This window comes from Podarcis bocagei, assembly GCF_964188305.1.
Source record: "Podarcis bocagei genome assembly, chromosome: 10".
Lineage (NCBI taxonomy): Eukaryota > Metazoa > Chordata > Lepidosauria > Squamata > Lacertidae > Podarcis > Podarcis bocagei.
In genome coordinates this window covers 69,807,090-69,834,924 of record NC_138135.1, presented here as the reverse complement: position 1 = coordinate 69,834,924, position 27,835 = coordinate 69,807,090, and the positions used below count along the sequence as shown (strand labels likewise).

The 27,835-nt window shown below is 41.6% G+C and overlaps 1 protein-coding gene across 2 annotated transcripts in view; it reads left to right on the top strand.

The window, feature by feature from the left end:
* The window catches only part of SLC2A13 (solute carrier family 2 member 13), a 103,285-nt gene that overhangs the window by 58,964 nt on the left and 16,486 nt on the right, over positions 1 to 27,835 (top strand). For both annotated transcript variants that reach the window (XR_014012539.1, XM_081211627.1), the window contains exons 6-7: positions 3,346 to 3,466; positions 19,098 to 19,223. Coding sequence is in view for 1 of the 2 variants with exons in the window: in XM_081211627.1 (XP_081067753.1) it covers positions 3,346 to 3,466; positions 19,098 to 19,223 (247 nt within the window). In the remaining variant the exon portion in view is untranslated. The remainder of the gene's footprint in view (positions 1 to 3,345; positions 3,467 to 19,097; positions 19,224 to 27,835) is intronic.

Sequence of the window (27,835 nt, the reverse complement as noted above, 5' to 3'; positions counted from 1 at the left end):
AGCGGGGGACTCAATTTACAAATGGAACACACTCAACAGGAAGCGGAACGTGTTCTGCTTCCAAGGCAAAGTTCACAAACCAAAACCCCTACTTCCGGGTTTGCAGCATTCTTAATCCAAGTTATTCATAAACTAAGCTGTTCTTAAACCAAGATATCACTGTAGATCATACATGACAGATGGCCATCCAACTTCTGCTTAAAAACCTCCAAGGAAGGTGAGCCCACCTGGAACTCTCTCCTGGGAGTCTGTCCCACTATCAAACAGCTCTTAACTGCCAGAAAGTTTTTTCTGAGGTTTAGCAGGAATCTCCTTTCTTGTAACTTGGATCCATTGATTCATTTCCAAGCCTCGGGAGCAGGAATAGCAACCAGTAACAAGCAGTTATGAATCGAAGACCTGGGATAGCCAAGTTGTTAGAGAATGAGACTCTTAATTTCAGGCTTGTGGGTCTGAGCTCAACATTAGGCAAAAGATTTCTGCATTGCAGGGACTTGGACTATACAGTGGTACCTCGGGTTACATACGCTTCAGGTTACATACGCTTCAGGTTACAGACTCCACTAACCCAGAAATAGTGCTTCAGGTTAAGGACTTTGCTTCAGGATGAGAACAGAAATCGTGCTCCAGCGGCATGGCGGCAGCAGGAGGCCCCATTGGCTAAAGTGGTGCTTCAGGTTAAGAACAGTTTCAGGTTTGGAGGTTCTAGCAGGGGAGCGCAGCTATCGTATACCCTTGACCGAAGAACGGTACAGTCCTTCTATCTGGGATAGTCGTCGTCCTCCACCAAGCGTGCAGCTTCGGGAGGGACGCACATGGAGCGGTGAGGGAGGAAGGGGACACCCGCCTAGCCAGCCAGATCAGCCGAATCAACCCTGGCGATCAATGGGGTGACAGATGTCGCAGCCAGATCGCCCTCACATCCTCCCGCCTTATGGGTGCCTTGCTTGGGTCTTGCAGGCCAGTGAACCCCCTGGGGTGAGCAAGTCTTCTCAGAAGAAGAGTTGGGTGCCAGATGGGGGGCCGGGGAGCTTCCCCACAGACGCCTGCTTCATTACCTTGTTGTGTTTTCTTGTGTTTTTTTTTAGCTTAGATGCTCCCCACCCCCAGTGTTTCAATGTCGCCTGAAAACCAAGCTTACATAAAGTTCTTCTTGAATCCAGCTTTTGAAACTTGTTCTGTAAAGTAAGAGCGGGGGGGGGGGGGAATGAAACCAGGTTTCGTCATTTGTTCCCCCTCCCCTTTTTTTAAAGGAAAAAAAAAATGACCGAGAACAATCTAAGTAGAGCAAATGAGTTTCAGGTTAAGAACTCATGAGTTTCAGGTTAAGAACCTCCAGAACAAATTAAGTACTTAACCTGAGGTACCACTGTATGACCCTTACGGTCCCTTCCAACTCTACAATTCTATGCTAAGTAACAATGTAGAATGGTAAGACTTCGTAATAACTAATCTTGATAACAGTGTTGCACAGTAAAATAATGTAACTCTCAGTCTTCTATGCAAATTCTTAAGAGTTTCTAAATTAATTTGCCTGTGTAAATAGTTTTTATCCAGCCTGGTTTGCATTGATAAGTGAACTAGCTATGGTGTGCTCATCTTTATTTAGTGTTCACTGTTGTATGCCTAGACCTGGTTCACACAATGTGGTAAACCAAAGTTGGACTTCCCTAGACCATGTGAAAGGGCAGGCACCCAGAGAAGAGCTCACAGCTGCTTTGCTGCCTCCTGGTCTTTTTCGTTCCTCCTGAACAAAGCCAAGGCTTGGCTTGTGTGTCTGCACTGCAGAATGTGGGTAAGCTCTCTCCTCAACCCCAAGCTGGAGCCAAGAACAAACCTTGGCTACAGCTTGTGATTTGTGAAGTGATAGCTGACCTGTGGAACCCAGTTTGGACGACACACTAAGCGAAATGTTGACCTGGTTCTGCATAGTGCAGCAGTAAAAGGGAGGAAGGAGGAAGAAAGAGGCTTTGAGCAGCTCTCCACGGCCTCCACATCTGCATGCTCTTGGTAAGCCACAGCTTTGCATGATATAAGCCAAAACAAATAAATACCAAATACAGCTTCTATTTAATCAGCTGTCTGCTTTTGATTTGATTGTGCTTTCTATGTTGAAATTCCAAGAGATACCCTGTTCTGTTTGCCCTAAACCACTGTAAGAGCTAGTAATGTAAAGCATTTTGGAAATAGCAATTTTCAGTAACAATGAGTAACTAACTTTTCTCAGCTGGTGACTGTTTTCAATTTCCAGTTGCTTTTTTGAAACCCTGTAGTAATTCAAGCATTTTTTTAAATAAAGAAGTCAGTTTGCTGTTTTTCTGAAAACAGGGGTGTTGAAACTCCATCCTATTCAAACCTGTAGAGTACTGTAAGTTCTGCTGACAGATTTCAGTGAATACATCTTACTATAGAGAGACTGGTTTTCAGACTGAATGTCGCAGATTTTTCAAGTGCTTCAACATGCTTCAGCACGTTTCAGAGATGAGAAGGAAGGGTCATTGCCCGCCTGATCTAAATTTTCAATGCTGATGTGAGGCAGAACTATCATTTTCCTCAAAGTACACTTAGCAAGTGAGCTTCAAGAAGAACTTATGAACACCTGCTACTTGGCTGGCTCTGACTAAGTGTTGTGTTCTCCTTTTTGAGGAAGAATCATAGAGTTGGAAGAGACCACAAGGGCTGCAGAGGACCTCATTTGTCTCTTGTTTGGGGAGGCTTGAAGTTACAGGTAGTGTAGGACTTTGCAGCCATAAGGTTCCAACCTCCTTTTCTTATATTGTAAGGATAAATCATTTCTTGCCTGGTCTACGCAACATCTTTTTCTTGTTTATAGATGCCATAGAATGAATTTGGGCCTTCAAGAATGCAAATCTCTGAAGAAATGTTGTCCTCTTAATGCTACTTGCCATGTTTTCCTCAGATAAACAGAATTCTACACTCAGTATTTCTTAACAAAAAGGACTGTCTAAACACCTGTTTACTTCAGTCTCCGATGTTATAAGGCAGATTGGATTGACAGATGCTAGAATTGGATGCTATTGTGACATTTGCCTTTTTGTAGATATAATTCCATCTGAGCATGTGGATGAAGCACCAACATATTGTGACGAATTTTTCATCAAAGTAGCAACCCGGTCCCTTGTTCCTGGCCATTCTGTGTTATGTGATGTTCTTGAGCATTGCATATGTCAAGGAGTTAGGTGCCTAACATAAATACTTTATTGCAACGGACAAAGTCAGCTCAACATTGTTAAATTGAACAAAATAGCAGTTTTCTGCTAAAGAAGCACATTTGTGGTAGTAAAATTCTGTTCTGAACTAAAGTGTTTTGTTTCTTTCTTGTAGGCACTACAGTTGCGCTTCTTATTTTAGCTTTGGGATTTTTGCTGTCAGCTCAGGTTTCACCACAAGTCACTCTTAATCCCGAAGGCCCTTCAGGTCAAAATTCTACCTGCACAAAATACAGGTAAGTTGCTGTAATTTCCTCATAAAAACCTCTGATGAGAATCCAATTTATTTTTCTAGTGCAGACTTTCATTGGCCGAGGATTTTGTGTTCAAAACATATTAGGGATATTTCTGTTCCTTCCTTCATAAGGTTTGTACCTGTCCGGTTGAGGTTTGCCAATGAGAAATGTTAGTGGCTCATTGTATTTTGATTGCTATTAATTATATATCAGCATAAGATGTACTGACCTCTTTGGTAGTTGTCTGTCTGCAGTAAAAACATAGAAAGAACTCAACTTGTGCAGAACTTACTCCATGCACCCTTCCTGTAGAGAATTCCTAAGCTGGTCCAGATTGCTTTCCTAGGGTTCAGGAAACTTAGTCTATTACTTAGGCCAGAATGGGGGCCCTTCACCCTTCCATTTATCTTATTTTTTGTTCCATCTCCTATTAGGCCCAAGTGGTCAGGAACGATTGGGAGTTGTAGTCTACAACATCTGGAGGGCCACACATTCCCCATTCCTGGTTTAGGCAAACACTTTGGCTTAGATCCAAAGAGCCCCTGGCACAAGACAGGGCAAAGAACGCTTATTCACAAGACTCATGCCCTGCAAGATCACCAAGCATGGAGATGCTCTCTGGGTTTGGGAGGATGCATCTTTCCCAGCGACAGGAGTGCCACTGGGTCCTGGGCGACCAGGCTATGTCCTCCCCATCAGCCCATGAGATGCCCATTCTTCCTCATCTCCCTGGGAGGAAAGAAGGAAGATGGGAGTCCTCGTTCCCCAGCCAGGGCAGCTGCCTTCTTCCCCCAGTATTAATTCCCCGTGTCATCTCATTTTCCCCTCATCTCTCTCAGCCTGGTACTCCACATCTGAGTTCGATGATGCCTCAGGACTCATGACAGGGTGGTTTCTACATTGTGCCGTTTGTGCAAACTGCTACAGCACGATTGCTTGATGAGACTTCAGTTCTGTCGGCATATTAAGCTTTTGCTCAACAATCTTCTGTGGTTTCACTGTTGGTATATAAAGCTCTTAATAGCTTGGGACCTGGTTACTTAAGGGACCCCCATTGCTCCATGTATGCCTATTTGATCACTTTGTTTGGGAGAACTTGTACTTTTACGATTTTCACATAATATTTGTTCCACATTTCTGAGAAGTTGTTGTTCCTTTAATGTTCTCTGCTCTTGTGAGCCATTCTCACTACATTGTTTTAGATGCTTGCTGCAAACGTTTCTTATCCAGAAAAATGATTTGATTACTTATTATTTGTTTTAAAGTGTTGTTGGTTTTTTATATTTGTTTTTAATTATGAAGGTTTTTAATATAGGCAGTGACTGATTTGTGTGAGGGTTATGTTCTAGACCCCCGCCCCTTTCTGTGACATTTGTGGGTTACATCCAGGTTTGGCGTGGTTTGCGCATGTGAGATCATGCACATAAGATGCATCTGAAGTGGTCATGGCCTGTTTTCGTTTTACAGATTTTAGCCCTATGTTGGTTTGGAAAATTCTTTTGAAGAAGTGGTTTACAAATATTCTAAATAAATAAGCATTTCTTTGTAAAGAGAAGTTGTCAGAGCAACAAAGGAAGAGGGCAGTATTATATTTTAAACTAAGCATATTTATAGAAATATAATGATTTTTTTCTCTTCCTGATGAAAGACTGACTGAATTGCATTTGGCAATACAGGAGGCATAGATGAAAAAATTGTAAATTAAATGGAATGCTTGTGGAAACTGATTCTTGCAATATTGCCAGCTCTCCTCTAAGGGATACATTGCTTGGATGAAAGCATGATATTATACTGAAACTCAGCTTACGTTTCCAGTGTATCTGCTACCTATAAGCATGTTGGAAACCAATAGCAGATGCCTGGAGTGTTGGAGATGAAGGAGCTGTGCAGAGTTACAACTATATAACACTGACTTGTTATTTCACAAGTAATACCTAAAAAGGTGAATTTTAATGAGTTCAGTTTGTAGGTGTAGACAATTGCTGAAGTAGGGGACAGTCCATTATGTTCATGGAGCTTCTGATGTGATATTTCTACTCCTTGTAAGGTTTTACAGCTGTCAAAAGCTTTGGATATCACCCTGCAATTCCAGCTGACCATGTCTGTCTAATTTATAATTGCTGGAAATTTAGTCAAATGGGAACGGAAATTCCCATCTGCATAAAAAACTGCCAAAGAAATGCGGTTCCATGTATAGCTTTATAAACAAACTTCTGTCACAGAAGTTTCTCTAATGCCAGTGTAGCATAGCTTTCTCATTTGTGTGTTGATTGACCCTATCTCTCTTCTCCCAGTACATGATTTCTTTGCTATTACTAGAACAAGATTGAAGACGGAACTAACTCCAGATGATAAGAACAGAATTGCTTTCACAACTTAGGGAAAGCAATTTTAATGCACACATCTCTTTTCGTTGTAGGATGTTTGAAGGGCAAATAGCATACTGCAGAGAAATGTGTTAGAGATGCAACTTAATATAGTAACTCCTCACTTTAAAACTTAGTTCACATAAAATGAAAAACAGGTTCCGGTTATAGTACAAATTAGTGGAGAAATGGAACCTGAGATTGTAGTTTATTGGTGGCATTGTGGAAATTACATCAGGGGTAGAAAACATGGTGTTCTTCAAATGTTTTGGACTACAATTCCCATCATGCCTGACCGTGCTGGCTGGGCTTATGGGAGCTATACCCCAAATATCTGGAAGACTTTACATTGGCTACATCATCTAGCAATGGATGAGGTACACTTTCAGTCTAACAAATGAAGTTGAGAGCAGAAGAAAAATAGTTAACGGTACTCAGATCATATTCAGGTGCGCTGGATGAAATTAAGGTTGGAATATGCTATTAGATTCTAATAGGTACGTTGAAAATACTTGACTTTTGTGTTTCTTTCGCTGCTGTGGATTGGCATGAATACACTTTAAGCAATTTCATTAGACGTTCAGATTGTGGATTATATCTGATTGTGCTGAATTGCCGTAAATTGCTTTGGGTGCCCACTGCCTAAGGGTGGAAATTTTGTGTACATTCCTGATCACCTGTCTCAAAAAAGATATTATAGAGCTAGAAAAGGGCAGAAGGGGTTGGGCAGTCATCCAGAATGATAAAGGGGTAGAGCACTTTCCCTGTGATGAAACGTAAAAGCATTTGGAGCTCTTTTCTTCAGAAAAGAATAATGTGGTATTGTTGACAGAACTGGGTGGAGCACTTCTTACTCTCATTGTAACTGTTAAATTGCATGCTCCACTGGCAGTCCTTTTATTTCAGCCTTTATTAAATAAAAGAACACCCAGTTACTTTATTGATGCAATAAAAGAGAACCAAAATATCTACCTTGTATTAGACTACAAACTCTGCAAGTACTTTCGGGGTTCGTTCGGGCAGTGGGTTTAAAATATTTTTTAAAAAACAATTATACTAAATAACAAAAAACCCAAACTTTTAAACTTCCATGTGCTGCTCTGGTGCTGGTTCGCCAGAGCAGCTTCGTCACGCTGGCCACGTGACCCGGAAGTGTCTGCGGACAGCGCTGGCTCCCGGCCTCTAGAGTGAGATGAGCGCACAACCCTAGAGTCTGTCAAGACTGGCCCGTACGGGCAGGGATACCTTTACCTTTACCTTATACACGGATACACCTCCCCCCTTTTTCTTAAATCGGAGTCCCCCAAAATAGGGGGCATCTTATACATGGGGGCGTCTTGTAGACAGAAAAATATGGCAATTTTTTTATCCATCCACTGTCTTAATTGGCGCTGTGGGTAAAAGCCTCAGCGCCTAGGGCTTGCCGATCGAAAGGTCGGCGGTTCGAATCCCCGCGGCGGGGTGCGCTCCCGCTGCTCGGTCCCAGCGCCTGCCAACCTAGCAGTTCGAAAGCACCCCTGGGTGCAAGTAGATAAATAGGTACCGCTTACCAGCGGGAAGGTAAACGGCGTTCCGTGTGCTGCGCTGGCTCGCCAGATGCAGCTTTGTCACGCTGGCCACGTGACCCGGAAGTGTCTCCGGACAGCGCTGGCCCACGGCCTATAGAGTGAGATGGGTGCACAAACCCCAGAGTCTGTCAAGACTGGCCCGTAACGGGCAGGGGTACCTTTACCTTTACCTTTACTGTCTTAATAGAAACAGTGGAGATCTTAAATGCTTGTCTTGCTACATGAAACTCTTTTACACTCTAAGAGTATTATGGTAATATTCCAAATAGAATGAAGCCTTGTGTAATAATAAATATTGTTCCATATTTACATAATTGGTACACTTTTTCCATTACTACACGTGAACTTTCAATTTTGAGCAAGGACTGTTAGAGGAGCAGAAATGTACTTTATTGAGCCTGCTTTTTAAGGCACAAGGTTCCCTAAGACATAGTAGGTTAGCCCTAAGAAGCAGGGTGGGGAAAACAAATGGACTTAAAAATATTTTTTTAAAAGCAGGCAGCACATGCTCAACTATGAGACATGGCAGGGGATTCTAGTTGTGTTAATTTACCATTTACTACTCAGTTTTGAAGCCTTTGTAGATCAGTGTAAAAATGCGAACTTCTGTATAGATATTTGTGTGTGTGTGTGTGTGTTTTCAACAAAATAGAAATCTAAATGTTCTGTTTTGCGTAACTTTGATCCAGACATTAAATGGGGCTGCATTCCTACATGCGTTTTCCTCCAGACAAAAGTCTTCTAGAACCAGTTGTGTGTAGAGTTCATGTGAGGCAAAGATGACAATCTGTTGCCCCAGCACACACAGTTTATGGAGATCACCAATGAATGAGTCATCTTCACAGAATTAACTTTGCAAATTAGTCATACCAATCTTCACTGCTGACTGAAATGAAAGTTTTGGTATAATAGATGCACGGTGTGTCGAAACAGCACATTGTTTGCTGCTGCAAAATTTAGTGATGGCCACCAGCTTAGATGGTTTTGATTAGGTCGATAGGGCTACTAGCCACAATAGTTGTGTCCTGTGTCCACAGATGGAGGCAGTATGCCTTTGAATACGTTGCTGGAATTTACAGGTGTGTAAATGTATGGAGTGTACCATTGCCCTATTGGATTTCCTGTATGCATCTGATTGGCAATTCTGCATATAGGACGTTGGACCAAATGAACACTTGACTTGATTGAGCAGGGATTTTCTTATATTCTTTAATGTAACAACCAGCAGATGCTCCATTAAAAACTGGTCTGTATTCCATTGGTCTGCTCATCCATGGTCTAATCTGTACCAGCATTTAAGTGCCCTGGGAATTTAAAAGCCACACTTTACTCCAGTTAGTGCCCTTTAAAACACTTCTATGTTTTGTCAAATTATAAAATACAAGCCCCATGTAGCTGAAAAATAGAAGTTATGGTGGTTTCCAAGGAAAGCTCTGAAGAACCGAATCCCAGAATGAAGCACATGTGCCTGTTCCAACCATTTTCCACCGCTCTAATCAAAATGTAATTAAAATTCTATTGGAAAGCTCATGCTGTAGAGCTGAAGAATGACCTTATAATAAATCCTGAAATTGGCTAAGCAATAAAAGCTGTTCCCGGGTACTATCATTTAACCTTTCTTTAGCATGTTCCTCTCTCTATTAAATCTCCTAATTTAATTTAAAACCCTGGAGGGTAGCATCTCTCAACACAAAGAGTCCAGACATCTGTCATGTTAGTAATAAAATATGAAATATGAAATTAATTTTATTTTTAGGTCAGTCTCAACATGAAGAAAGGAGTATTTTTTTTAGTATGTAATAGAATGTTGACATTTTGCAATGCCACACTCTTAATTTTTGATAGGTTAGCTGTCACAGGTTAGGCAGGAAGCTAATGGATGATGGTGGTTGGTTGTTTGGTTGGTTGGTTTATACCCCTCCTTTTCTGACACAGACTTAAGGTGGCTTACAAATAAAATAAGAACAGGTAAAAACAGGGTGGGGGGATTAAATAATAATAATTGGTAGGCGTCCCTACCAAGCGTGCCTGTGGTGGTGAGCCTCTCACAAAGATCTCAAAACCCAAGCAGGTTTGTATGAGAGAAAACAGACTTTTGGATAGTTTGGACCTAAGCCATATAACCAGCACTTTGAATTGTGGCTGGAAGAGGACTGTTAGTCAGGAGTTGTTCGGCTCCATATAGCCAGCCCCACTCAACAATCTGGCTGCAGCCAGTTGAAGTTTCTGAGCACTTTTCAAAGGCAGCCTGACACAGAGAGTGTTAGAGTATTAGATGAGGTATGCTTGATATCACCAATGTGCATTGGAAAACAAAAGGTTTAAAATAAATAGTATAAGGGGGAAAACACTGACCTTGAGATACAGTGGTACCTCGGGTTACATACGCTTCAGGTTACATACGCTTCAAGTTACAGACTCCACTAACCCAGAAATAGTGCTTCAGGTTAAGAACTTTGCTTCAGGATAAGAACAGAAATTGTGCTCCGGCAGCATGGCAGCAGCGGGAGGCCCCATTAGCTAAAGTGGTGCTTCAGGTTAAGAACAGTTTCAGGTTAAGAACAGACCTCCGGAACGAATTAAGTACTTAACCCGAGATACCACTGTATTTTAGATCCGAGAACACTAAGCAGTAATAGTAACACTTTCCTCAAAAGTTAGTGTCAAATCACACATCTGGTATGTATATTATTTTATGTAATCTTGACATAATAGAACAAACATAAGGAAAATATTGAAAAATTTAAAGCACTGGCAGCCCTACCAAAGGAAAGGTTTGTATGAGAAATTATAGCGCTTCCCTTACAGAAGAATGAATTGCAACATCGGGAATCTTGCAATTCAATAGGAAATGATTTCCTCCCATATATGTTTAAATTCTGATGCATTTTATATTTAAACCCACCACATACAAGTAATAAGATTCCAGTTTCAGTACTATATGTATGTTGTTCCATTAAAAATACCCAGAACAGTATAATTCACTGTCAAAACCATAAGAATAATAAAAAATCTTCCCCCCCTAAAATATTTATCTCTGTTGATATCTGTCTTTGAATGACATTGACTTTATGTGCTGTTGTTTTAAACTGCTTTTATATTTATAATTGTTTTATAAAATTATTTTTATGTTCAGTTTTCTACAACTTTTTAATATATCCAACTGTTTTGTTTTTTTATGTCCATACATTACAAATTGCTGTGGGATGCCTCATGGGAAGCTATTCAGAAATGAAATAAATTATCATATAAAACACGACAGATAAAAAGCAATCTCTGAAAGCAATAAAATACAACTAACACTTAAGAACAAAGCAAAACAGAAATTTAGGAGCAGCAAAAGTGAATAATGATACATTCAAACTAGGGAAGGAATTCAATGTAGTGGTACGGCGATTTCTGTGTTAACATTTCTGCTTTCCTTATGCATAGCTATCAACTTACAGATTTGAAAATAAGGGACCGGCAGCCTCGAAAATAAGGGATCAGCAGCCAAAATAAGGGATTTTGGTTTAGCTTGTACAGAAATCCGGCACTGATGGAGCCATGCTGCTTTGGCTGCCACTGACTGTGTTTTGCAGGGGGTTGGGTTAGATGATCCTAAGGGTCTACAACTCCGACCAAATAAGAGTGGCAGACAAAACTGATGAACAGTGTTGAGATGGCAAAGCTTACAGGCAGAATTAGGAACCAGGAAGAGGACCTCTTTAATAAAGAATGGGGAAAGTTTATAATTTAGTTGCAAAGCTATTGTAAGGAGTTACATACATTGGTAGGATTGACAGAAAACTCGTAGTAAAAAATTGAACTATGGATGGACAAATGATTTATAAAGATAGAGTTATGAAATGGATGCAGAGGGGGAAATCACTACATTAAGATGCTGCACTGGTTGGAGGGGATGCTAAGCAGCACGTCGGGGCTGCCGTCGTCCTGGCGCGAGGAGTTCCATCGGCCCTTCCCCACCCAAGAGAGAGGGAGGGAGGGAGAGAGACTCTCGCCCAGGCCGCCTGTGAGCCCGGCATGAGGCGGTTGCGGCACCACGGCGGCCACTAAAGTGCCGCCCTCCTGCATCCCTCCCCATCCCCTCCTCTTCCTCCTCCCTCAGGCCGCCTCCTCAGCCGCCGCTGCCGCCTCCGGCTTCCCCTGGCAGCACGGCAGAAGTCTCGCAAGAGAGGGGCTGCCTGCTCGCTCGCCACCACCCGTCTCCTCACAACGTGCCCCTGAGGGGAAAAAGGGAAAGACAGAGACGCGGCAGCTCATGCACTCGCTCTCTTGAGGCGGAGGACCCCGAGCCGCTGCTTCCCTCCCAAGCCGGGCGAGCATGGAACCCGGGAAATTTAAGGGACATCATCAATCTGGGACAGCAGCGGGAAACGGCACTGGGATAAGGGAGTTTCCCGCCAAATAAGGAACGGTTGACAGCTATGCTTATGGAAGTCGGATATGAAACTTGGAATGGGGAACAGAGCAGAGCAGGGATGGGAAACCTATGGCTCTGCAGATGCTGCTGGATTACAACTCCCAACAGGACCAGTGGTCAAGGATGATGGAAGTTGTAGTCTAATAAGAGCTTGAGGGCCACAGGTTCCCTGTCCCTGGAAGAGCTTTCTTTCAAGGTACTGTAACTGGAACACTGAAAAGGAGCACCCTACCCAGCAACATTTTGTTCTACTTCCCCCTTGTATTATATAATAAAAATGCAATACAGCAACCTATTATTAACACAAGGGACGCTTTATATGTAACGTATGAGCAGTATTTGACATGGACAAGATACCCATCTTATTTAGACACTCGGCTAAACCTGATATCAAACCCTAATACAAGGAGTAAGGAGATTTTTATGCAAAGGGGATCGCTTTCTTTTTCAGACTGGGCTCTGTGGGCTCCACATTTTGTCTTTTTAATTATCTCAAGCCCCTTTTTCTTCCTTGGCATTTGGAGTGGGGTGTTGTTTCTGCAGGCAGCACTCCCAGCAGTGGTTTTGCTGGGCTCAGAAGGTAAAAGACCTTGTGATATTGGTTCCAGGTTATGATAGGAAGGCATATGAAGCTACCACCTTGCAGAAGCTGAGCAGGTCTCAGTGTGGTCACCTGGGAACCACGTGGATGCTACCTTGGGTTCCATGATGGGAAAAAAGGCAGGATATAAATGTAATTTTTTAAAAGTACATTTTCCAAAGGCCACTTTCAGTCTTGTAATGCAGTTTGCAACTAGGTACATGGGAAATAGCCCTGGAATAGATTGACTGTCCAGCATTTTGGTACTAGTTCTAACAGCGGAAGAATGTGAGCTACAGCTGTGACAATTTCCCACTCTGTAGAGGACAAATCTAAGCCTGATTTCTATGTAGCAGACTGACAGTTCGATTTTTCACCTTGCTTTCCTCCATAACAACAGCCTACCCATACCCTTGTATAAGCACACAGAATATTTAGTGTTTAAAGAAGAGTCTTCAGGCATTTAAATATATTTTGTTTACTTAATAGAACTTAATCAAGCATTCCAGAAGTTACCTGAGATTAATAGCATACAGAACAAATCTAAAATATTGGTTGATGGATTGCTGAGAAACCCTTAATTACCTGATTCAGCAAGGATACAATTGGGCGGCAAGCAAAAGATGATATAAAATGAGAGGGTGGTAGAAGATGTTCAAAGAAAGGCATGTTTATACCCAGTTATTAGTTACCAAAAAAACCCAGCCTCATTCCACAATATATCCAACTTAATGAAAGGTTGATAAACCATATACCCAAAACACACTTCTGCAACAATCTTGATTAAGCAAGAGAATTTTAGCAATATCTAATAGAACTACATCAAATACCAACAATTGCTTTTTTTTTAAAGGCATGTCTAAAAAAAACCTCCATGGTCATAGACATATTATCAAAATCTAAATTATACAAAAGTGTGTTTGGCTCCCATCTAAGGGTATTAAAAGTATCAATGTTAAAAATAACATTTGATGTAAATATCACTTGTTTAACTAATCTATAAAGGTGGGTTGAATGAATCAGACCAATCCAACGTTTTCTTTTTGTACCAGGGGACAGGCGTATTGTTGCTAAATAGGGCAGGTAGAGTAGCAGTTGTTTGAAGGTTTGTTGATATCAACTAGATCTGCACCTGCAGTGGCTCCACTCATGTCCCAGGCTTCAAGGCTATATGGTGCACAGTTCTAGCCTGTCTCTGAAGTACATTAAAGGTAAAGGTAAAGGGACCCCTGACCATTAGGTCCAGTCGTGGCCGACTCTGGGGTTGCGGCGCTCATCTCGCTTTATTGGTCAAGGGAGCCGGCGTACAGCTTCTGGGTCATGTGGCCAGCATGACTAAGCCGCTTCTGGCAAACCAGAGCAGTGCACGGAAACACCGTTTACCTTCCTGCCGTAACGGTACCTATTTATCTACTTGCACTTTGACGTGCTTTCAAACTGCTAGGTTGGCAGGAGCAGGGACTGAGCAATGGGAGCTCACCCCGTCGTGGGGATTCGCGGGGATTCGAACCGCCGACCTTCTGATCGGCAAGCCCTAGGCGAATAGAAATATGTATTTTATTCCCATTTTGACAGATCTAATTGTGCTGCATTGGGGTACAGAAAATTAGCTATAGGGCCTGTCTCTGGCACCAGCAAAAATGGGTGCTTTGCAACATAGCACACTGTCTGTATCGCTGCAGGAAGTGGCTGACTGGACAACACATCTGATCTCCTGCACATTACCCCGGTAGTCGGAATATATTTTCCTCTTCCTTCCCTGCTGTGTGTTGCTGGGTGAAAATCCTCATTTATTGAAATGCGTGACAGCTTTAAAGCGGTGGACCTGCTACTTGTAGCTTGGCCTTTTGCAAGGAAATCCCTCTCTCGTTTGTCAAGAGAAACGAAACTTCCATAAATACTCCGTACACCAAGGAATACAAGATGTTCTGAATCTGAAGCACTTCTGCTCTTCTTGAAACTTAATTATAAGTTGTATTGAGGTTTTTAAGTATTTTGAAAGCTTTTCCTTTGACAGATTGATTCAGACTCCTGGAAGTACGATGAATTTTGTCTACATGAGCAACTAGGTGTAAGGTTTTTTTTTTTTTTTTGCAGGTTGCAATATTGTGTAGAAACAGTGAAATTAAACGTTGTGCTTTTGGTTGATGCTGAGTTAGTCTGCTGCCTAAAATAAAATGAAATGGTATAATATAGGTAGTGACTGGTTATTTTACTAAGCAGTTGGCTGTTTGCTTTATATATAATGAGAGGCAGCTACTTTAGGTCAGTTCATAACATTTCAGCGTAGTTCTAGCAGTATCCAGTCATGGGGAAGGGAAGATTTTCCTTAAGACCGTTGTGTATAAATTAAGGTTACCAGATTTTTTTCAATGAATCTGGGAACACTTTTCAACTTCAATGGCTTTTGTATGGGGACTGATTTGTAAATCTGGGGACTGTCCCCGGGAAACGGGTACATCTGGTAACCTTAGTATAAATGGCCTCTCCCTGCTACTGCATTCTTGGTCATGCTGGCCTCCACTTCAGTTCAGGATGGGAGGACTATTGAGAAGGAAATGGCTGCAGCAAGGCACACAGGCCATACCTGAGCAGAATAGCAGTGTCATAGCCAATGTCGAGCTGGGGAAATGTGCATTTACGGTACTGAGTTATAAACATTTGGATTTCCTGAGCTTAGGGAGGAGGGGAGCAGAAACTGAACAGGCAAGTGTCTTGTAAGTGTAAGTGAACAAAAGTGTGGGTGTTCTATAGTGTGTGGAAGCACTCTTTGAGAGGACCAGTTTTGTGATAAAAGATTGTGTATTTAGCATCACCTGAACTAAGGCCTGTTCATAAGGTAAAGGTAAAGGGACCCCTGACTGTTAGGTCCAGTTGTAGACGACTCTGGGGTTGCGGCACTCATCTTGCTTTACTGGCCGAGGGAGCCAGCGTACAGCTTCCGGGTCATATGACCAGCATGACTAAGCCGCTTCTGACGAAACCAGAGCAGCGCACGGAAACGCCGTTTTCCTTCCCACTAGAGCGGTACCTATTTATCTACTTGCACTGCGTGCTTTCGAACTGCTAGGTTGGCAGGAGCAGGGACCAAGCAACGGGAGCTCACCCTGTTGTGGGGATTCGAACCTCCGACCTTCTGATTGGCAAGCCCTAGGCTCTGTGGTTTAGACCACAGCGCCACCCACATCCTGTTCATAGGTCCGTATAAATTCAGTGCTGTGATTCCTACTTGCCACAATAAAACTACCCAATTTTTACGTGGTCTCCTTAGAAGAACAAAATAATACATCTCCTTAATCAGACAAAGGGCCTGTCTAGCCTAGGATCCAGTTTAAAGTGGCCTAGCAGAAGCTCACAAGAGAGCCTAAAGGCAAGACCCCTCCCCACCATTTACTCAGGAAATAGTTGCAGTCATTGAACAAGAGGACAGATTCTTTCCCTCCCCACACCATACATAACTAAACCTCTTATCGTCCTCTCTGTTGGGTTCTTGTCTTTTTTTCTAACGTAAAAAGCTTCAAACCTTTTAACCTTTTCTCATATAGAAAGTGCTCCCAACCCCCTAGATAATTTTGCCTGCCTTTTTCTGCAGTGTTTGGTTCTCCAGTTTTACCTAACACAATATTCAATATGAGGCTAGATCATGTATTTACATAAGAACATTATTACATTGTCCATTTTTATTTTTATGATCATTCAGTCCTTCTCCTAATAATTCCCAGCATGGAAATTTGCCATGTTCACTGATTAAACATAATGAGTTGACATTTTTCATTGAGTTATTCACAGTGATTCCATGCTCCTTTTCCTGACTGGTTACTGTCAGCTTGCATATGTACCGATAGGGTAAAATATCCTAGTTTCAGAGCTTATCATTTTATACCTGCATATATTTTACTCTTTTGTTGTGCTTTCCCAATTTGGAAAGGTTCCTTTGGAGTTATCTTGGGGTTTTTTTACCATCCTGAATCATGTTTGTCTCATACACAAATATGGGCGCTTACCTGCTCACCTCAAGCTTCAGATATTTCTAAAATAAATATCATCCCTGCCAATACAGATCCTTGTGGAACCTGGATATTTACCTCTTCCCACTGTAATAGTCTGTTGATTCTTACCTTTCAATCTCCTGTTCTTTAAACACTTACAATCCATTAGAGAACCAATCTTCATATTCAGTGACTCCTAAGAGCTTTTGGTGATGGGTTTTGTCAAAAGCCTTTTGGAAGTCCAAGTATTCAGTGTCTTAATGTGTTTGTTGACATGAACCTCTAAAACAGGCATAGGCAAACTCCGGCCCTCCAGTTTTTTGGGACTACAATTCCCATCATCCCTGACCACTGGTCCTGTTAGATAGGGATTGTTCTAAAAGGTTGATGAGGCAGGATTCCCCATTGAGGAAGCGCTTCCCATTGGCTCTGTACTTCGTTCTTCAATATGCTTAATAATGCTTTCTACTAATTTACCATGGATAGACATTAGACCAACAGGCCTATAATTTCCTGTGTTGATTTTACATTGGCTACCTTCTAATTATCCAGTACAGAAATATGTAAGACGTTACACATCTTTGTCAAAAGATGAACAATTTCACATTTGAGTTCTTAAGAAAGTCTCAGGTAGGAAGAAGTGACGTCCTCTGCCAGCTGTGCAGGCCTCCCTGGCCCAGCAGTGAACTGCACTGGGCCACAACTGGCACCCATTGTAAAAGCTGAGCAATATATTCCACTAGATTCCTCTTACTAACATTATTTTCCCAATAAAGTATTTATATAGGTAAACTTACTGAACATATGGACAATAACTGGACATACCAGCAATACCTCATATGTCTTTTATGTTAGAATTCCTGCTCCATGATTGCAGTCATAGGATTGTTGTCTATCACATGACGGTGTATGTTTTGACTCCACAAAGTGGGAAGTGACAGAGACAGGATGTTTGTGTTACTGTGTTCCGTGAAGTGGGACTATTGTCCTTTGTTCTTTTTCTGTTTGCTGTCTGATGCTGGAGAGGGAGCCATGTTGCAGTGTTCCGTGTGTGTTTATATGTAAATAAAGTAGATTAGCCAAAATGCTGAGTTGCTGAGGTCTGTTATGCAAGCTGCGAAGACTCTGCGGATCCCTAAGTGTGCCGATGTCTGTTGGCATCGGTCGCTGTGATGTTTGGTCAGAAGAAAGCTTTTGAAACTCCCGAACAATCGACCAGGAGGGAAGGAACATGTCAGTCGGGTGTGTGTCTCTACCAGGGTCCTACTCAAGTGTAGAATGAGCTCCTGACACTTTATAGTGGAGTATAATGCCACCATTGCCTTTGGTTTTAAAAGATATACTTTAAAATTATAATATTAAACTGTTCCTTTTTAGTGGCTTATAGTCAGTTGTGCACAGTTTATTTCAAGGGATGAGGTCCGTTTAAATATTAATCTGCTTATTTTTTTAATCTGGCTCAGCTATTAATCTTGCATGTAATTTATGGATAATAACCAAAAACAAGGTGAAAGAAAAGGAGCTGGTCTCCATGTGGTGGTGACGTCATTTCCATCACTGATACTGGATGACTTCATATTACACGCACTTGCAAACAACAGCCCTCACCTTTTTACAGACTCAAACCCTCATATAAATAGGGACGGAAAAGTCACAATTGCTAACAGTACTTGGAATCTACCCCTTTCTGGAAAGTAGTAAGCATACTCAATTGATTAGTAGCTTTGAACTACTACTAGTAAAAACTAGTAAATTTTGTTGCTGTTTGGTGTAAGATGTGTGTTTGGTTTTATTGTTCATGCAAAGTTAGGGATGTATATAAGAATGTGTGAGTGCGTAGAGATGCGCACAAACACACAAAATATATGCTATTTTGACTGATGATCAACCCTGCCTTAATTATCATTGCTAAAACTTAATTTCCAGTGCAATAGTGTCTTGATTCCTTCCTGTCTGCAATTGGTAATTGTAGGGATATTTTTCTTATCTGTCTCCTTATTGAGAGGAAAATTTCACCGCTGTCCAATGATGACTTATCCATCAAACTGGGCTTTTCTGTCTCTCCAGATCCAGAAGTGGCCAGCCCTCCTCAGATTGCTTTCTAACAGCTGTATGGGGCCACCCATCTGTCAATTGCTTGATGTCATATGAAATCAGGCACAGGAAAGATGGTTGTGGTTCACTCAAAATTCCAGAGGTTCACCACCACTAGTTTAAACCATAGTTAAAAATGAACTATTAACGTGAACAAGCAGTGTGCTGATGTACACTTTCCAAGCAAAACACAAGTTGGAGACAAACCATTAAACTTAGATCATTAGCATGATTTATATTGCTAGTCCAGCTTCTTCAGAATTTAGCAACAATATTCATGATCCAGCTGATGTTTCTCCTATCCGTCTGCTTCTATTTCAAAGGGAAGCTTTCAGCATGCTTAATTATGTAATTAAAACCATGGGAAAATCTGTACTACTTAATTTTGACGGGGTATTATTCTGTATGTTCAGCTTATTTACCTTTTATTTTCAGCAATTGTGCAGATGTTCTCTGTGCAGCAAAACTTTCTCAGTTTTAATGTTACCAAAAGTTGTTGATATCCAAGGTACAAACTTGCCCTATGAGCCAGTCTGATTGCTTCCTTTGGCTAATTGATGTTTTGCTGTGAAAACGTTGGACTTATTCTTGTGATTTTTCATTTCTTTCAGTTACTGTAATGGGTGCATGTTGGATCCAATTTGTGGCTTCTGCTACAAACTAAACAAGTCAAGTGTTGTGGAGTCCTCCTGTGTCCCTGTCGATAGGAAGTCTACAATGGAAGCAGCCTGGGGCAGGTACGTTGCTTTTGTGTTGCTTAATTTCATATTAAAAGGACCTTAATATCCTTTTATAAGAAGTGCCACTGTTCCACTTGTCCTCAAACTGGTATTTTGTCATTATAATAATAATGTGCACCAGAGGTTTCCTCTTGTCAAAAACCCTCTCATTTTGCTTCCATTTTCCCCCTTTCTCAAAAAATAAAAACGCTGTAGGATGGAATCGTTTGTGAGTGCTGACTTAAAGGTCACATCACACTTTCTTTTTGAACATCAATGGCAAAGACAAAAACAAACCTTAATAACCCTTGTGCCAAGACCCAATGCTGACTCTGGCAGTGGAGGGACTTAGTGCACATCAAATTGATGAGGCGGCAAGAAGCAAAAATAATTAAAGATGACACAATGTTGCAGCAGTAAATATTGCATCATGCACCCTGATCTCTGAGCAGCTTTCAGGGGTTCCGGCAATTACCTTGGTTTTTGGTTTTTGGAGACTGGTAGGGTTTTCTGTGATCAAAGGTTTATTTTACACATATGTTCAGGCTTAGCATTAGATGGAAGGCTCACAGCTGTATCACTCAAACAGATTGCATTCACCTCTTTGTTGTTTTTGGGGGTGGGGGTACCAAACCCATAGCTTTATTTTCTCCTAGAGATCAAGCCAAGCCTCTGCATCTGTCCAGCCCAGTTTCTAGTTTTCCAAGCCCTTTTGTTCACTTGCACTCCATGACATTTCCTGACATCACATCCAGCCAGAAGAGGGAGAAAAAAGACCATGCCCCCATCTAGGAAGATGCCCAACCATTAGCTCCTATGGCAACAGAGTACCTATACTAATCAATCGCTTTAGTTACTCAGAAGCCCATTATTGTTTGACAAAGAAGTGACAGTAATGATACTTTGAGACAAGTTTAAGTGAAACATAATTCAGGATGACGTATTTCACTACTTTGGCTGGTATCTACCAGAATATATTTCTATGTCTGGTAAAATTTTCTAAAATATGTTATGCTATTGGCTACCCCACTTCCAGTTAATATGGAGGTGGCTGGCAAGGAATTTAAACAATCTCTGTCCTTAAGTCCAGTTTCTAACTCTAGAAACTCATTCTGAATTTGGAAATTATATAAAGGAAGTATCCTATTTGACTCCAATATGGTTAACTGGGTTTGTAATTGGTGACTTCCTTGCAAATTCTGAACACCCTCAAATGCTCTTTTGCAGAAATTAAGAAGCAAGCCCATTTCCTTCTGTCGTATAAACTGAACAAAATACTTTTAAAGAGTTTTCTGTTGTACAGACTGTTGTTTGTGAGCCATTTTATTCCCATTTTTTATTCCCAGGTAGAGGGGCATAGAAAGTGATACAGTGGTGCCTCGCAAGATGAAAAGAATCCGTTCTGTGATTCTCTTCGTCTAGCAGTTTTTTCGTCTTGCGAAGCAAGCCCATTGACGGATTAGCGGATTAGCGCTATTAGCGGCTTTTAGCGGCTTATCTGCTGATCGGATCAGCTGATAAGCGGCTTAGCGGATTAGAAAAGGGGGGGGAGGGGAAAAACCAGCAGGAACTCGCAAGACATTGTCGTCTTGCGAAGCAAGCCCATAGGATATTCGTTTTGCGAAGCACCTCCAAAACGGAAAACTCTTTCTTCTAGCGAGTTTTCCGTCTTGCGAGGCATTCGTCTTGCGGGGCACCACTGTAGTAGGGAAAAAGGCCAAAGGAAATAGATAGTGGTGAATTCAAGAACATGCTACTCACTGAATTTCAATGAGCCAAAAGGCAGCCAGTGTGTGCATTCACAAAGTAGCCATCTCTGATGCTACCTTCTAATGTGCCATATCCCTTCATGCTTCTTTAATATGTCCCACCAACCCAAAACTTGTGATTTATGGTTATAACACACACACACACACACACACACACACACTGCTTTTCATTCAGATACCTCTTGAAAAGCAAATACCAACTCATAACAATCTGAAAGATTACATACTATTTTGTGACATCCGTGTCCCATTGACCTGCTGAAATTTCACTCCTTTTTAGTATTTTCATGCGATGCATCAAACTGCATAGCTGTCAGAATGACTGACTTAAACTGTACTTGAGAAGGTGGAATTATCACTTGGGTTCATACAAATCTAGTCACAGTTGTCAGAAGTAATGGGCTGTTTGTTAATGAGTGTCACACTCTTTTCACACCATTAGTGCTTTTTTTAAATATGTCCACATCAGTGTTTATAAAAGTTCCCAATTTGGTGCCAGTAGAAGTTCAGTCTTACATCAATTGCAACAATGTATAATACCTCTCAGTTTTAGGGGGATTTTAGAATATGGCCCCTCTCAATATGTATTGTTGCATGCCATCCCAATCTCCGAGCGGCTCAAGATTCCAGGGTTTCCAGGCGCTTATTTACCCAGGGTTCGGTTTCCTTGGCATGAGGGACAGCGGAGACTGTGGTGTCTTAATGATATATGGTTTATTTACACATAAATGCAACCTGAGCCTATGATGGAGGAGCTCGCAGCATTAACACTGCAGAAGGTCTTGCTTCTCCCATAGCCACAGTCTTTGATTCAAGCAGAAATCAAGCATGGCTCTCACTCTCAGGCTTCTGCTGCAGCCTGCTTCCAGTCCAGCTCAAACACACACCGCACTTTTGTCTTTTTCACTACCAGCCAAGTGAGCGAAAGGGCCCACCCATTTGCTCTCTGGCACAGTGCAACTTCTTTTCTTATACTAGTGACCAGTACAGCCAATGGGATCCTCCATTAGGTTTTAACCCTTGCTGGATCCAGGCATTAGAAAGGGCTTAGGCATCATAACAACCTAACCTCCCCACCCCAACGCAGAACGGTATTCTCTTTAGTCTTCCACTCCTTTTCCCCCCTTTCCTCAAAAGACAAAGAGATTGAAGAATTGTAAGCATTCCAAAAAGTTGAGATATTTTTGGTCATTTTCATAAGTCTAATTTTCCTGAGATAGATTAGATAATCTATTAAATAATTTATTTAATAGATCAAATAAATAAACTTTAATGAAAAGGTAATTTTTTAAGATTGGATTTACTAATTGTATTGGTAACATAACTTCAATGCAGTTGTGAAATATGTTAAGGCTGGCTAGTTTAATAATGTATAGGTGAGTCAGCTTAGCAAATGGTATTTGTATAATGTGCTATAAGAATGCATGAAATTTATATTTAGTACTCAAAGCTGCACCAATGAATTGCACTACCTTTTGAAAGTATCATTCAGGATTAGAACACAATCATGCTGTTAGTTCATTCATGTGGGAAGAACCTAGTTCTGTCATCTGGAAGCTTCACAATTCACCTTCCGACTCTAAAACAGTTGAAATATTTCAAGACAAAAATCAACGTCAAGTGTGATTAATGTAATCATTGTTCTTCTGACAAACATGTCTGTGTGCTCTTCTATTCTTGTGCTGTTGATTACAGCTGTTATAATTGTACTTAATGATGGCTAATGACTGAAATAGCGTTTAGAATAATAGGACATTAAAGCAAGGCAATGCGCTGTTCACTTCTTTCTGTTAAGAAGACCTTTCACAATGGTGAGAGCATAAAAGACCAACTAAATACTGTTGCTTGCTTGCAAAAGTTGCTTTCTTGCAATCCAATGAAGTGCGAGTCTTGTAACATAAGGAAAAGGGAATATCACATTGGAAGAAGAAGAAGAAGAAGAAGAAGAAGAAGAAGAAGAAGAAGAAAACAAATTGAAAAGAAAACCCAACTTGGTTTACTCTGTAAGGACTAAAATCAAAGTTATGTTTGAAATTGATGGCATTGGAGAACAAGCTTACGTCAGGACATTAGAAACACTTTAGCTTTAAGTCTCATTAAACCTGGGCGAATGCTAAAAGCTTCTTGGGAACCTAATTAATCATTGCAGTATTCTTGGGAGGTGTTATTCGCTACTGAATAGCTTGTTTTCTATTCCCTGATTTTGATCTGCTTAAGGACCAGTTTGCTAAGTATATCGCTGGGCGGTTGCAATGTGTCCAAGGGTACCCTTCTCAATTGAAAAGTGGAGGAGTTACAAACCTTTATAAGAACAGGAGGGTGGATGTGCTCAGAATGCAGACAATATATTTAATGTCCACCCCGCTTAGTGTCTTTGGCCACGCTGTGACGTTCTGGGGTGTTAGATGTTCATGAGCATTTTCTGCATTGCTGTCAGGATGATTGGTGATAAAAATTCTGAAGTCTGCAGAGCACAGCTCCTGGTGTTTCGGCTCTAGACGAACTTTCTGGTTTGTATACAGTAGCAAATGCCTTGTTTGGGCGAAACTGATTAAAATGACACCATTGTGCCCTCAACTGCAGTTCAGTTGCCTAGTCACTTGCTTAGTGTCATAATAAATTGTATGAAAGCTGGAGAGAGTTAAGCAAACAGTCTTCCCTGTTCATGCAGCTGTGCTTTTCCCTGTGCTGTGCTGAGGACATACAGCGCACATTTAGTGGTGAAATTCAGGATTACTGAAATTCAGGGTTACAGTGGCCCAGCTGCACATCATAGTAAACCATAGAATTTTGTGTATGTTCCCCTACCCCTAGAGCAAACAACGATCCCTGCCTTATTTCTGCATCTAACCTGGGAGTCATAGTTTGTTTCTCTACAAACCAACCATACTTGGTTAGTCAAGAGCAAACCTTGTTGGTTTTTTTGGAACACGGCAAACCATGATCCTCGGTTTGGATGTAATACTAAGCCAGGGATTGTGATTTTTGCTACTGCTGGGGGAGCAGTGAAGCAAGAGCCATCTGTGTGCTCACAGTAAACCATTAGCTATAGTTTGGCTCTGTTCATCTGTCACAGTAATGCCTGTGGGAAGTAGGTTGGCCACTGTGAACAGGATTAGGTGTGCCTTTGGGTTCTTCGAGACACACAAAAGTGACAACATATTTTCCTTTTGCAGCTGGTTACTTATGTGCATTTAATAGCTTACTGGCCCACTTTCTAGAGCTGCTAAACTTAAAAATGAGTTCCTGTTCATAATGAAAGAATAGAGGCCTTGATGAAATATACACGAGCAGCATAATGTGTAAGCTGAATACTTGTACAATTAAGTCTCAATGACTTTGGTTCACACACAGAAACAACACCCATGTTATCAGACTTCCTGTTCATATAGTTGAGAATCTAAGTATTGCCATTCTGAGTCAGACTAAGATCCATCTAGTTGTTACTTTTTTCAAGAAGTGGACAGCTGGTAATCAGAGGCAGGGTATTGACATAATTATCCCTCACAATTTTAATCTATTTTAAAAGCAGATAAGGACTGTGCCCTAAATATTCCTCTCTCTTAATTTTGTGAGCTTAAAAGTGCTGTGAGGAGAAAACTTCAAAAAACATGATAGCAATATTCCTCCTTTTAATAACGCTCAGTGCCATATTTTTAATCTGCTGTTGGTCTGGCACTTGTTGCTGCTTCTTCCTGGATAAGTCACAAGAGAAGATACGAAGAGGCCTTCCTATCTTGTCCAACATCCTGCTCCCATAGTTGTCAGATGCCTATGCAAAACCCACAAACAGGACACAAGGGCAGTAGCTCTCTTTTTCTGTTGTTACCAAATGATTCGCATCTGACCCTGGAAAGAGTTTATCACTATTGTGCTAGACACATGGTCTTGCACTAGCTGTTTAGGAATGCATACACTACAGCCAAACTTTGGTTCTCAAAAGGCTCCGTTGCCGAACATTTCGGCTCCCGAACACCGAAAACCCGGAAGTAAATGCTCCGGTTTTCGAACCTTTTTCGGAACCTGAACGTCCAATGCGGCTTCTGCTTGAGTGCAAGAAGCACTTGCAACAAATCAGAAGCTGCGCCTCGGTTGTCCAACGGTGTTCCGGAATGGATTACATTCAGCAACCGAGTTTGACTGTATTGAAAGCTAAGGACAGCATGAGCATTGGTTCTTAAAAGCAAGAATAGTAAAGGTAAAGGTAAAGGGACCCTTGACCATTAGGTCCAGTAGTGACCGACTCTGGGGTTGCAGCGCTCATCTCGCTTTATTGGCCAAGGGAGCCGGCGTACAGCTTCCGGGTCATGTGGCCAGCATGACTAACTCGCTTCTGGCGAACCAGAGCAGTGCACGGAAATGCTGTTTACCTTCCCACCGGAGCGGTACCTATTTATCTACTTGCACTTTGACGTGCTTTCGAACTGCTAGGTTGGCAGGAGCAGGGACCGAGAAACGGAAGCTCACCCCGTCACGCGGATTTGAACCGCCGACCTTCTGATCGGCAAGTCCTAGGCTCTGTGGTTTAACCCAAAGCACCACCCGCATCCCGAAGAATAGTAATGACACCCAATAAATTGGTGAACATGGGGGAGGGATTCAAAAGGGGACTACTTTTGCACATCTCTGCAAAGTAGTTTGTGCTTAGCTGAAAGCAGTCTAAATTAATGGTTGTCGCCACACAGTTTAGTGGGGGATTTCATATGTGCTGTGAGGAATTACTTTCTCTTGTGTCTCCTGAATCTCATCTGTCCTCAGCCAATTCTGTTAGGCGGCCCAGAGTTCTGTGCTGTACAAAACAGAGTAGAATGTGTCTGTAGCTACTCTGCATACTAATAATTTTATAATGCTCCCATGGTCCTGCGTAGGATCAAGTTAGATGTTACTTTAGTTGTTTGGTTAGCAACCACATCAGAGGATTTCCTTTTTCATGAATACTAGTTGCAGAGGGCTCCAGTTGTCATTGGGAACACATGGTTTAAGGGGCAAATGTTTAGCTATATTTTTGACAAAAATCACACAATTAACTCCTTAAAAAAGAGAGCGACTCTAATTGGCGCCAATGGGAGGTTTTCTTCGTAAGGCTTTTCTTATTGATTAGAAGCACAGCTGGGGATGGAACAGTTAAACGTCACTGGAGATATTCTGAAGTATAAAGAATATATATTTTGCTATATTTATTAATTTATTGTGGCAGTTACACATACACACACACCCTTTGTATGATGTCTGTGGAAAGTACAAGATGATCAATATTCATAAATCTGTTTTAACTACAAGGCTGCTATGCTTCCACTTTCTCAGTAATTTTGAGGGAAATGTTGTTATCTAGCCTTATTATTTTATAGTCCATATAAATCATGGCATGTTCTTGTTTACAACTCTTTAGCCCTGACTCATATAATTTTTCTGCAAATTATTTTGCCATAATTTTTCTCCTTTTATGTTTGCATTTCCATTAATCTGAGTTAATTGTTGGAAGAGTGTCTAAATAATTTATATACGCAAAAACTAAATAAAACTCATGATGTTGTGGCAACACATGCAGTGTTGGGTTAGGGCATCTAAGCAAAGAGGCCAAAATAACCACACTTTTACAGTACTTCCATAGCAGCAGAGTTGTGAGCGTGTTCTCTTGTTTGTTTGCATGTGGTGATGCTCAGAATACACTTTTCACAGAATTCACTGTTGTCTCCATCCAAATCACCTTGATCAGGCTGTGACCTAGTGGAGGAAGTGTTCCTGGCTAATGGCTGCTTAATGCTCAAAATACTCTTTCCAAAACTGCTTTTTATATAGGGCAGGTGATGGGTGAAGAGACAGGGACCACAGCTATTTCCACTGTCCTCTAGTTCCCAAAGGCATAGTGATTCTAAGCTGGAAATAAATGACCATGTGAGAAAGGTCTCAGCAGCATCTCCCAAACCATACTTCCTCCACTTAAAGCAGCTTGGTAAGGCCAGACAGCATCACCTTGCCAACAAAGGCCCATATAGTTAAAGCCATGGTTTTCCCAGTAGTGATGTATGGAAGTGAGAGCTGGACCATAAAGAAGGCTGATTGCCGAAGAATGGATGCTTTTGATTTATGGTGCTGGAGGAGACTCTTGAGAGTCCCATGGACTGCAAGCAGATCAAACCTCTCCATTCTGAAGGAAATCAGCCCTGAGTGCTCACTGGAAGGACAGATCCTGAAGCTGAGGCTCCAATGCTTTGGCCACCTCATGAGAAGAGAAGACTCCCTGGAAAAGACCCTGATGCTGGGAAAGATGGAGGGCACAAGGAGAAGGGGACGACAGAGGACGAGATGGTTGGACAGCGTTCTTGAAGCTACCAGCATGAGTCTGACCAAACTGCGGGAGGCAGTGGAAGACAGGAGTTCCTGGCTTGCTCTGGTCCATGGGGTCACGATGAGTCGGACACGACTAAACAACAACAACAAGGCCATGTCTTACATTTGAAAAACAAGAATATTGCTGGAAATAATAATGGAAAGTCTGTTACACAGTGGTAGAGCAACTGTTTTGCATACAAAAAGTCCCAGGTAGACCAATGATGTGACTTGATTTCCTGTGGAACACATGTGTCATTTCAGCTTCAACCGTCATCAGTGGCCTGGATCTTTTCCTGTGTTCTGTATTGAAGATGCCGTCCCAAAAGGCGCATATTTGCTAGACTTTGGCTATAGTTACAAGTTTAGAGCTCTGTCTATTCTGAACATGAACTTGAACTAGTGCCTGGCATCTCAGGTGGTGCAAAGGGTCATTGTGGCTGGCTGTTAACCAGAAGGTTGGTGTTTCAAGCCCACCCATGGATAGCTGTGGGCAGGATTCTTGCATCGTAGTGGGTTCAACTAGATGGT